The 12,027-nt window shown below is 36.4% G+C and overlaps 1 protein-coding gene and 1 pseudogene across 1 annotated transcript in view; one reads left to right on the top strand and one right to left on the bottom strand.

The window, feature by feature from the left end:
* The window catches only part of METAP1 (methionyl aminopeptidase 1), a 57,838-nt gene that overhangs the window by 13,658 nt on the left and 32,153 nt on the right, over positions 1 to 12,027 (bottom strand). Inside the window, exons 3-7 of the mRNA XM_049630913.1 lie at positions 7,423 to 7,535; positions 6,397 to 6,457; positions 5,142 to 5,233; positions 3,920 to 4,003; positions 1,402 to 1,540 (exon numbers count right to left, since the gene is read on the bottom strand). Coding sequence (XP_049486870.1) covers positions 1,402 to 1,540; positions 3,920 to 4,003; positions 5,142 to 5,233; positions 6,397 to 6,457; positions 7,423 to 7,535 — 489 coding nt within the window. The remainder of the gene's footprint in view (positions 1 to 1,401; positions 1,541 to 3,919; positions 4,004 to 5,141; positions 5,234 to 6,396; positions 6,458 to 7,422; positions 7,536 to 12,027) is intronic.
* Positions 11,032 to 11,351, top strand: LOC125922961 (small nuclear ribonucleoprotein G-like; annotated as a pseudogene).

The following is a 12,027-nucleotide window of genomic DNA, read 5'->3' as shown; positions in this document are numbered from 1 at the left end:
CATTCTCAAACTAGACACTAATGGATATACAGTTATCGCCTGAAAGACATTCCTTGTCTGTAATGCAACTAAACTCACTGTGGCGGAAAAGGATGTGGTCACGCAGCACAAGCCAGATGGTGGTCTTTTATACTTACAGTACTAATTAGATCATTTATGTCAGAAGAAATGTATTGAGGATACATTCACACAAGATCAATAAGCAATTAATAACATTAAATGGAGGACTATGCTACGTTTTGACATTAAACAGAAAACACTGCTTTCACTTACTGTCTAACGCGTTTTTTTCTCTTCCTAGTGAATCACTAAATAAAAAAACTTACACTGTTCTACACTTATTTTTTTCAAAAACTCATTTGCTTTCACTTATTTGTGAATATTCACCCTTCCCTTTGTCAACATATTGAATACGCACAGACTACTAACATACAACTGTAATACACTAAATGTATGTTAAATGAGTTTTTTTAAACCATGAATTTTGACCAACCTACAGTATCACGATACAGGTGTGTTGGCTAGCACAACACGTACATGCCTGAAAAACCTCACACATTATGTAATAAATGTGTAAAAACAAAATAACAGGTTTGTATGAAAAATAATAATTAAAAATAACAGGGTATGTATGAAAAACAGGGTTGGGCAAAAGCCATGGCACTTTGTAAACAGATACCCTAACTAAAAAATAACAACCGAACAAGAAGTGTTGGCTGTCTCCACTATCACTCCCAGTCAGCATCATAGGCAAAGCATCCCCTGCAGCCTTACCACTTGGGGCTCATGCTTCCTCATCTGACAGGTAAGCGTTTGAAGGTTTCTGATTACTAACAAGACCAAGGTCATCAATATTAAAAATACCATCTAGGGATGTCTTCTTCATCGGTATTTCTTTTTATCACAGCTCCTTCCTCTGCACTTGCAGCGTCCCCAGATAGTTTAACACAGTGGCCCCTGTAGCCACTTTCTGAATTTCTTACATCAAGGAAGGCATTTCTGTAGGATTTTACTTTTCTTAAGATCTTCATATATTACTAAAAATTTTTCATTCTCTGTAAGAAAGCCTGCCCTGATCTCTTCAACACCATTAGTGGACTAAAAGAAAAGGCAGGGGAGAGAAGTGAATCCCACCTGAATCAACATTACTTCCACATTTCACTGACATCTTCCACGATTTGTCAATCACAATCATGCTGTGCCAAACATATCATACTAGAAGTACTTAAAATCATAAAAAATGTTTCCACAGATTTAAGATTTCTTTAAAATTTTAAATACAAAAAAGGGATAAGTTAAAGACAGGAAGCAAGTAAAGAAAACACAAGTCACTATCAGACTCCCAAAACCTTGTTATTGCTTTGCTCGTGGTGACAAAAGTCATGCTTACACATTTCTTACCGTTAACAATATCACCTTCTTGCAAGGGCCGTCTGTCTGGAATCCCGTGGCATATCACTTCATTCACTGAAGTACAACAAGACTTTGGGAAATTATAATAATTCAGGGGAGAGGGATAACAATTTCTTGCAATACATGCCTATAACAAATTAAAATACAGAGAAAATAGTTTGGAATGTGCAAAAGAAAAAAATCTATATGCAATTAACCAGATTTTAAAATTTTTTAAATGTGAAAAAAACTGTTGTACAGATGCTCCTAATGAACTTATTTAATATATCATTTTAGAAAAAGTAATAAATATTATCTTAAACAATATACATCAGACTGTAGACAAACCAATTTACTGGTAAGTGCAAAAGTAAAGCAAGTTCATATATTATAACTATTTCCAAGTACACACAAATGTTACTATATGAAGATTCTAGTTTGGAATTAACTACTCTTTATTAAAAATATATTATTTAAAATAAAAAGATAATATCTAAAACAAATATTAAATGTACTTTTAATGTAATTATATCTTATAACCAGCTTATATATATCCTTATAACCAAAAATGGAATACCAGCATAATTAAGAGATGACAAAGTACTTCCTGATACATTTTAATCACTACATTCACATGGAACAACAAGGGAACCTCTAAGAAAATGGTCTGGTTTTCCTTAACAAGTCTTATTTTACTTGGATGTTTTTACACAGTGGGAGTTACAACATATATAATTTCTGTTTCCATACTACCACACAGTCTTCAGACCAATAAATACTTGCATATAATATGATTTGTGAAATATACCATAATTTTACTGGCAATTCCACTACTATTAGAAATTTAAATGAAGTTTCCTCAATTACAAAAAATATTACAACCAGTAACTATATGGCTGTCACTTTTCCCTTATTTGATGATATGCTTCTCACAGCCAGTATAAATAGTTTAGAGCACATAGCAAATTGTTTTGACTAAAAATGTCAACTCCATCATTTACAAGTTGTGTAACATTGGGCAGTTAACCTCTGCCTCAGTTTCCCTATCTATACAACAGAGAGGACAGTGGTATCTAGCTCATGGAGTTGTTGCAGACATTAAATGAGTTAGTGAAAAAGCACCTGGCCTATAGCAAGCATGCAATATGCTACTACTGCATACTACATATTTTATAACATAGGGAAGAATTCCCCAAAATCAGAATTTATAAATTTTGAATAAAAAATTTTATAAACGTTTTTTACTGCTCAAGAAACATCATCAAATTCCGTTTCGTCCAATTTACAGTAGCACAACCATGCAAAAAGAGTACCAGCTTGGGGTGCCTGAGTGGCTGGCACTCAGTGGTTGGTTAAACGTCCGACTCTTGGTTTTTGGCTCAGGTCATGATCTCCTAGTCCGTGAGTTCGAGTCCTGCATCAGGCTGTCTGCTATCAGCACAGAGCCCACTTTGGATCCTCTGTCCGTCCCCCCCCGCCCCAACTCCACGCTCTCTCTCTTCTCAAAAATAAACATTTAAAAAAATTTTTACAGAGTACCAGCTTCATCTCCACAGAGATTGTGGAAATAAACGTCTTTAAAATACTTAACTAATTCAATAGGTCTTCATGATTTGCGTTTGATTACCAGAGCAGGTTTAATTAGTTTACCATATAATTTATTAACTAGTTTTGCTCTTGTCTTATGAACAAGATATTCATATAACGCGTGCACTCATGTATGCCAGGGTTTTAAGGTCTCTCCATGAAGGATAGGCAATCTACCCCTATATCATATTTAGTACAAACATTTACCTGTTTACTGCCTTGTCACTGTAGAGATGAAAGGGAACATTTAGGGGTGCCTGGCTGGCTCAGTCAGAAGAGCATGCGACTCTTGATCTCAGGTTCATGAGTTCGAGCCTCATGATGGGTGTAGTGTTTACTTAAAAAAATCAATTTTTAAAAGGAGGGGGCATTGTTCCTACTAATCTAGTTTCAGAAGTTGTATTCTTTTTTTATTTCAGAATATTTAATGTACATAGTGGCATGATTTATTTAAAGCAGTAACAAAATTAATAATTTTATAAAAGTTAAAAATGTGAGGTTTTAGAAACAAAATATTTCAAGCTCACCTCAGACCTCAATGCCACAGATGGTTAAAAATGGTAATAATGACTATTCAATATTTTCTTTTAAAAGATTTTTAATTTTTTTTTGTACATTTATTTTTGATACAGACAGAGCACAAGTGGGGGAGGGGGAGAGAGGAGGAGACATAGAATCCGAAGCAGGCTCCAGGCTGTCAGCACAGAGCCCGACATGGGGCTCCAACTCACAAACTGCGAGATCATGACCTGAGCCAAAGTCAGACGCTCAACCAACTGAGCCACCCAGGTACCCCTGTTCAATATTTTCTATACTGAAAGAAAGTAAAATTTTGCTTTCAAATTAGCCATTAGAACTTTCAGAATTTCTAATTTTTTAGAAGCCTAAAGCATCTAATAAGGTGAAAAACATTTTCAAAGCATAAAAGTCAAGTTCTTACTAAGTGTACAGCATGATCTATTTCTTCAGTAGTTACACCAGGTTTAATCATGCCAGCAGCAATGTCCAATACTTCCCTAGCAAGCTGTAAAAGAGAAACATTTAATACATTCAAGAAGAAATGAAATAGAAACAGAAATCTGTACCCTTTGTACTATCTCAGAATTTGTGAGAAATCTGCAAAATGAATTTCACCCTGAATACTATAATCTTGAATTTTCATTTTAAAGCTATTTGTATTTCTAATGTCCATCAATAAATATGTGTGTAAAAATATGTAAATAAAATCAGGCTAACCAGCTTAATAAGTAAGCATGACTGAGTTCCATGTGAAAATGCATATCCTAAGGAATCTAAACAATAATCAATCGATGGAAGTTAAGTCTTCTCACATTTCTATACTTCCTAGGTACAGCAGTCTCCTGTTATCTGCAGGGGATATGCTCCAAGACCTCCTGGATGCCTGAAACCACAGACAGTTCCAAAACCGACACATACTGTTTTTCCTATACATATAAACCGATGATAAAATTTAATTTATAAATTAAGGAGAGTAAGAAATTGACAACAGTAATAATAAAACAGAACAATTATAACAACATATACTCTCATAAAAGTTCTGTGAATGTGATCTCTCTCTCTCTGAAAATATCTTACTGTACTGTACTCACCCTTGTGATGTGAGATAAAATGCCTACATGAGGAGATGAAGTGAAATGAATGCTGTAGGCTCTGTAATGTGGCATTAGGCTACTACTGACCTTCTGACAATATGTCAGAAAGAAGATCACCTGGGTACAGACCGTGGCTGACTACAGGTAACTGAAACCGTGGAAAGCAAAACCACAGATAAGGGTGGGCCACTGAGTTTCACAATAGAGGCTTTTATTTAACTTTACATAAAACCTCAACTTTGCCCTATGTTACGACAACTCGTGAAAATAAAATGACAAAATATGAAAACTTGGTTCAATTAAAAAAAAAATACAAGGATCAAAAAATGGACTGCCAACTTGCCATAGTACTTTTCAAAAAGGCTAAGTAGAAAAGAACCGTTGCATAAAATTATATGCTAACAATAGTTTAATGAAAAGTATGACTAGCCATAGTCTTACAATGTGACATTTGCTACCTTTGTAAATCAGCAAATCACTGACTTCATGTCTAGAAACTTCAAGCCCATTTCCATCTATCTTATCTCATGGGGAAAAAATAACTCTTACCCTACATACAAGTCGCATCCCTTCTATGTCTTCAGATGAGAGTAATTTAATTTGAGAAGTACCTTTAAGAGCCTGTTCAGATTCAGACATTCCTGGAAAAGAAAATCAATAAGAAAGCCAAAATGAAGGTAAAAATGTAGTATTTATTAGCATAATGATCTTCCCAATGACATAATAATAGTCAAGTCTCATTGTTTCACACAAGAGTACCCCATAACTTAGGAGGGTCCAAGTCAGATATTTTAAAGAGATATTCTCAACATGAAAAGGAAATTTGCCCCTCACCACCCAAAATAAATAAATAAATAAACTTAAAAAAAAAAAAAAAAAAAAAGAGCACCTACAAGTCATTATAAAAAAACTCCTCCTCTAACTGGCAGGAAGCAACTTGTGCTACATATTACCTATCTTCCCCGGGCATCTCACTATCGGTATCTATAAACCAGAGAAGACCACGGAACCCACCTCAGGGGTGGTCAGGGTAGTAACAGGAGGAAGGAACACATGTAAACAGCTTAGCACAATGCCTGACACACAGTCATGAAAAAATACATATCAGTTATAGAATCATCATCATCGTCATCACCACTATTTCTATTACTGCTACAGCCCAGAGTCTTTAGTTAGGCATTCATTCGAGGCCCCCACAATCTATTTTTTATCTAAATAGACACTACATAAAGTAGAGGACACATTAAAATCAAAACAAGTTTTTGGGGCACCCGGGTGGCTCAGTCAATTGAGCGTCTGACTTCGGCTCAGGTCATAATCTCATGGCTCATGGGTTCAAGACCCATGTTGGGCTCTGTCCTGACAGTTCAGAGCCTAGAGCCTGCTTCAGATTTTGTGTCTCCCTCTCTCTCTCCCCCTCCCCTGTTCACACTCTGTCTCTCTGTCTCTGTCTCTCTCTCTCAAAAATAAACATTAAAAAGATTTTTAAAAAAATAAAAAAACAAAAACTAAATAAAATCAAAACAAATTTTTAATCTAAAATTTGATGTAACAACACAAAATACATTATGTTGAATGTAGCCTTTAACAGCTATATCAACAATGTTTTCAGAATTGGGCATATTTCTAAGAGGAGGAAAGAATCTTTAACTCTCATAAATGTTCTAGTGTGTCTTGGAAAGACATGTTTACATTTACTGAAAAGCCAGCAATAAAAAATTTCTACAAAAAAGCACTCCTTTCCTTTGCAGTAATTACCAAGCCCACAAATTGAAAAATGTAGAATCGGCACAGCAGAATTTACCTAATGGGTGATCAGCATAATCTGGTCTTTGAATATAACTTGGCACTGGCCTTGTTGGCATCTAAAAACATCAGAGAGATTAGTTAAAACCAATTCAAATCTGAAAGTAACTTTCATTATTAAAATTCAATAACAAAGAAAATAAAAGTAGGGGGAAAACACTAAAGATATAAAAGTTCACTCATAGCATATAAATGGAAAACAAGTTTTAAATGACATCTTAAATATCATATCTATTTCATGAAGACTAAGCTTTACATTCCTAATGTTAACGCCACTCCCTTTCTTAGGATATTTAAGAAATATCCAGCAAGGATTTGAGACGACACACAGACAACATGGTGCCCAAGCAAAATGACAAACCAAAAACAATAATAAAATGTATTGAAGTAAACATATATCACTATGCTCCTGGTCATTATCCCTGAAGGCAGGATTAAAGAGACTTTCTTATGTTTTTGTTATTTGTCCAAATTTTAAAAATTAAAGGTACATTCCTTTTATAAAAAGAAAAACATCAATAAAGAGAATTTAAATATTTGAGGATGGCAGACAGATTTCAACTTAATTCCTATGTTATTAAGATTCTTGAGGTCCACCTGCCAAGAACATAGAAAGAACATAGGAAGGGGTAGGAGTGGCAGAAAAGCCATACGTAAATTAAGGTGGAAATATATTCCACTTTAAAACAAAAAAAGCAAAAAAAAAAAAAAAAAAATTGGAAAATAGAAATATACTACCACTGTGCTGGCCAGAAAATATCTACTCTACCTCATTCTTTTTTTAAGATTAAAGAATTTTTAATCCGTTCACCTAAGATGTTTTCTTTTCTCCTTTGTCCAGGACTGTCAATTATCCTAAAATCCAAATAATATATCATAAAAGCTAACGAGCTAGAATGCAAATTTCATCCTGATTACGTGATTCATAATTAGAATGTAAAACACATGTACCATTTCTAGGAAACTGAAAATTCTTAAAATTGGTTTAAAAGAATGCAAAATTTTTATTACCTTATTTACTCACCAGTGGATAATGTGGTCTGAGTTTACCAGTATATCGATAGCCTGCCCATGGATCAGTGTTAATATCACCTTCTAGAGTCCAGGAAGACACTTCTCGCTTGGCCTTTTCATCTTCTGGGAGGTGGATGGATGAGAAAAAGAGAAAGAAATGCTTCAGTGGTCAAGCTACTGAGCACCAGCATACTTTAACCATCACTTGTTTGGAAACCAAGCCACAGAGACCAGGTATAAAAATCTAGCAAACTTCCACCCTAATCTAAATCACCAAAGCTTCTGCTTCCCTGCTATGTTCATAACCCTATGACTCTTCAAAGATCCAAACGTCTTGGGAGAAAAGGCCCAAGCTAAACATATTCTAAGTTTTTACACGAAATTGAATAGGAATAGCTCCCAGAACTCCCTTTTCAAAAAAAATGCTAAATGTATTCTCTCTACAATGTCAATTTATAGGAAGACCATTTATTGAAATGTAAAATCTAAACCTAGGCAAAACTTCCCAACTGAGAGCAGATATTATAAATGGATTCTGTGCTCTTATTAAAACAACAGAGTCTAAAAAATTCCACAGCAAATTTAAAATAAAAAAATTCCCACTTAGCTGATAAACAGCTTTCAGATCAATATTTCAAAATGCTTTGAAAATTTTATAGTCATCATTTGCCTTTTTTCAGGAGGGGGGTAATAGGATGTAGTGAGAAAGTCAAAGATAAGAGGGGGGAAATATCAATAGAAAATTACTGAAAACTCATTAGAAAAATTAAGAATCACACACACACACACACACACACACACACACACACTCACTCATTCCTACTAGCTTAGTCATTAATACATAATGTTATATTTACTGAAATGCACCTAAGAATTCTTTTCACATGGAACAGACCCTCAATGGTGTCTTATGTCCGCACCCTGCCTGCATCTCTTATCCATCAAGTAAAATAAAACTAACCTAAGACTTTAAGGGCATCTGGATGGCTCAGTTGATTAAGCATCCAACTTTGGCTCAGGTCATGATCTCACAGTTCATGAGTTCAAGCCCCACATCAGGCTCCATGCGGAAACTCAGAGCCTGGAGCCTGCTTCAGATTCTGTGTCTCCCTCTCTCTCTGCCCCTCCCCTGCTTCTGCTCTGTCTCTCTCTCTCTCAAAAATAAATAAACATTAAAAAAAATTAAAAGAAAAACTAACCTAAGACTTTACACAGCAGGAATTCAAATCCCTCCTACACCAAGTATCAACCTATACACTTCCCAACTCACACTGATCTTCTCTTGATTACTGTTATCATTGACTTTAAAAATCAGGCTTCAAATAATTTCTGCAGTGTACAAGAAAAATAAAACTGCCCCCCACACACACACACGCTATCTAAAATATGAGACTCACACAATGTTAAGCTAGAAAGGAACAGTGAAATGGGTAAGGGGGTCCAAAGGTACAGACTTCCAGCTATAAGATAAGTGCGTGCTAGGGGTGTAAAGTATAGCATGGTGACTACAGCTAACAACAAAAAGACAACTGAGACTAATTTACTCATCAATTTACAGATGAGGAAACTGAGGTGATGTGGCTCACAGGAGCAGAGACGTGGGAATGCTGGTTCTCAGTCCAGTAGCCTCTGCAGAGAGCCCTTCGTCAACTTGGGATTGCAAGACTATTGAGGCACAACAGACTAGAATGCAAAAATATAGCCAGTCTTGGGGCACCTGGGTGGCTCAGTTGGTTAAGCGTCTGACGTTGGTTCAGGTCATGATCTCGCGGTTCATGGGTTAGAGTCCCACATCAGGCTCTGTGCTGACAGCTCAGAGCCTGAAGCCCACTTTGGATTCTGTGTTCCCCTCTCTTTCTGCCCCTCCCCCACTTGTGCACTCTCTCACTCTCTCTTTCCCTTGCTCTCCCAGAAATAAAAAAATGAATAACCTTAAAAATATATACATAGCCAGTCTGTTCACATTACTTTGGAAGAAAATTCAACAATAATATTACAAATAAAATAAAATAAAAGAATAAGACTAGAAAATAAGAATAGCAAAGGACGATGCCTGGGTGGCTCAGTTGGTTGAGAGTCAGATTCTTGATTTTGGCTCAGGTAATAATCCCAGGACTGTGGGATCAAAGCCCTATGTTGACTGTATGCTAAGTGTGGAGCTTGCTTGACATTCTCTTTCTCTCTCTCTCTCTCTCTCTCCCCCTTCCTCCCTCTGCCCCTCTCCCCTGCTCACACTCTCTCATTCTCTTAAAAAAAAAAAAAAAAAAACAGAATAGCAAAGGAAAAGAAAAGCTCTATCATGCTACTGAATTTTAGATCTTTCTCCCCTCTGGAGTTCAAGAAAGCCACTGTGAATGTGAATGTCAACAGGAAAACTGTTTCCCAACCCAAGATAAAAATGGACTCCACTCATTGCCCCTAGGGTCAAATATTACAGAAAACAGTTCAAAATACAGGCCAATTGATGCCTGCTTCAGCTATGAACTGCATCAAGTGCTTCATCTGAAATATGAACTTCCAGAATCATTTTCACCCAAACCCAGACAGAACAGCAATCAAGATGCAGGCTTTCTGGTCTGACACACTCCTGGGGAAGGAGGAGGGAGAAGGAAGGACATAAGATCTTTCAAGGCTTCCTGCTGATCTGCATTCAGACCCTTCCACAATCTGTTGTCAAAAGAAAATTAAAAGCAGACCTCCGACAAATATAACTCAAAGCTATCTAAACAAGTAAAGATTGAAATATGGCAATTTCTTTTCTCTATGTAGAATTTACCTAGGGAAATTTACACTTCGAAAGTTAGTTAGTTTACATTTTAGGCCCTCAATTTGAGGACACGTGGGTGGCTCAGGTTATAATCTCACAGTTGGTGAGTTAAAGTCCCACACTGGGTGAGCACAAACCCTGCTTCAGGTGAGCTCCAGCCCTGCTTCACTGCTTCAGGTTAAAAAAAAAAAAAAAAAAAAAAACACGAGCCCTGGGTGAGCCCTGCTTCTCTCTCTCTCTCTCTCTCTCTCTCTCTCCCTCTCTCTCTCTTTCTCTCATAATAAAGAAAGAAAGAGAGAGAGAGAGAAAGAAAGAAAGAATGAATGAATCAATTTGATCTCAGCCTTAAATCCTACAAACATTAACAGACACCTAGTAAGTATGAATTGTACGGGAGTTTTGTAACAAAATTACATACTAATTGGTCTCTGTCAAAAGAATGAAAGCACAGGACAGTGTAAATAAAGATCTGTAAATAAAGCTGTCTTTGAAACATCATAATGCAAAAGGGCCAGGTACACTGCAGGCAGTGTCGAAGAGTACTTGATATGTGCAAGGTCTGGCCCAAAGTACATCATACCCACCAGGCCTCATTCTTTAAACAGTTCTGTGCAGGCTGTGTCTTCCAGCCAGCTGATAACAAAGAACTACATGTGTCTTACATATGCCTGGAACAGGACTTTCTAATCACAATCCTGACTCCGTTCTTCCAGAGATGATTATTAAATAATTGCTGAGCATTTACTAGGCATTGTACATATGCTAAGCACTTTATATGGATCTGATCATTTAATCCTCACAACAAACCTATAATTTCAGCATTTTGGAGATAAGGCTTAAAAGTAATCCATGCTCGAGTGTGAAGGACTCCACGAATCCCGTTTGGAGGCATCTTTGAGCTCGCCAAGCAAGCATGATGGGCAAAGCTCACCCTCCCAAGTTGAAAAAAATTTATGGACAAGAAATTATCATTGAAATTAAATGGTGACAGACATGTCCAAGGAATACTGTGGGGGTTCGATCCCTTTACGAATCTTGTGATAGATGAATGTGTGGAGACGGCAACTAGTGGGAACAGAACAATATTGGAATGGTGGTAATTCGAGGAAATAGTGTCATCATGTTAGAAGCCTTGGAACGAGTATAAACAATGGGTGTGTTCACCAGAAGAAACCAACTGCCCTCACATGTCCCCTCCATAGCACCTGTTTTACTACAATATAAAAATCAGGTCATGCATTTTCATATTGAAATTTTTTGTTAAATAAACTTCTTTAATAGTCAAAAAACAAAAAAACAAAAACAAAACAAAAAAAAAAGTAATCCGTGCTCACAAAGCTTGGTGGAAGTAGTTCTCTGAATTATCACATAACACCTTCTCTCTGCAATCCAAAAATCAAGCTTGCTAGTTTCGAGGAGTAGAGGAAGAGAATAAATAGTGTAAAGTTTTTTGTTTTTTAAATAGAGTTTTCATATCATATTTCTGGCTATTCAAGAGATACCTGTAAAACATTCCTACCTTTTACTCTAGGCAAAGGTGACAAACACACTGAATGTATCACTAATAAAGTAAAAACAATGATAATCTAAAACATACTATATTATTATTAAGATGTAAAGTGCTACAACTTTTATAGGTCAGACTAAAAGCCAATGCTACTGCATACATTCTGACAGGAGATACATACACATTGGACACTGTGTACCCAAGCCAGCATGTCAGCATTACATGCCTTTTTTTTTTAATGTTTACTTATTTTTGAGAGACAGAGAGCAAGTGGGGGAGGGGCAGAGAGAGAAGGAGACAGAATCTGAAGCAGACTCCAGGCTCTGAGCTGTCAGCACAGA

Source organism: Panthera uncia, chromosome B1 (genome assembly GCF_023721935.1).
Source record: "Panthera uncia isolate 11264 chromosome B1, Puncia_PCG_1.0, whole genome shotgun sequence".
Taxonomy (NCBI): domain Eukaryota; kingdom Metazoa; phylum Chordata; class Mammalia; order Carnivora; family Felidae; genus Panthera; species Panthera uncia.
This window is presented reverse-complemented; position numbering and strand designations above follow the sequence as displayed.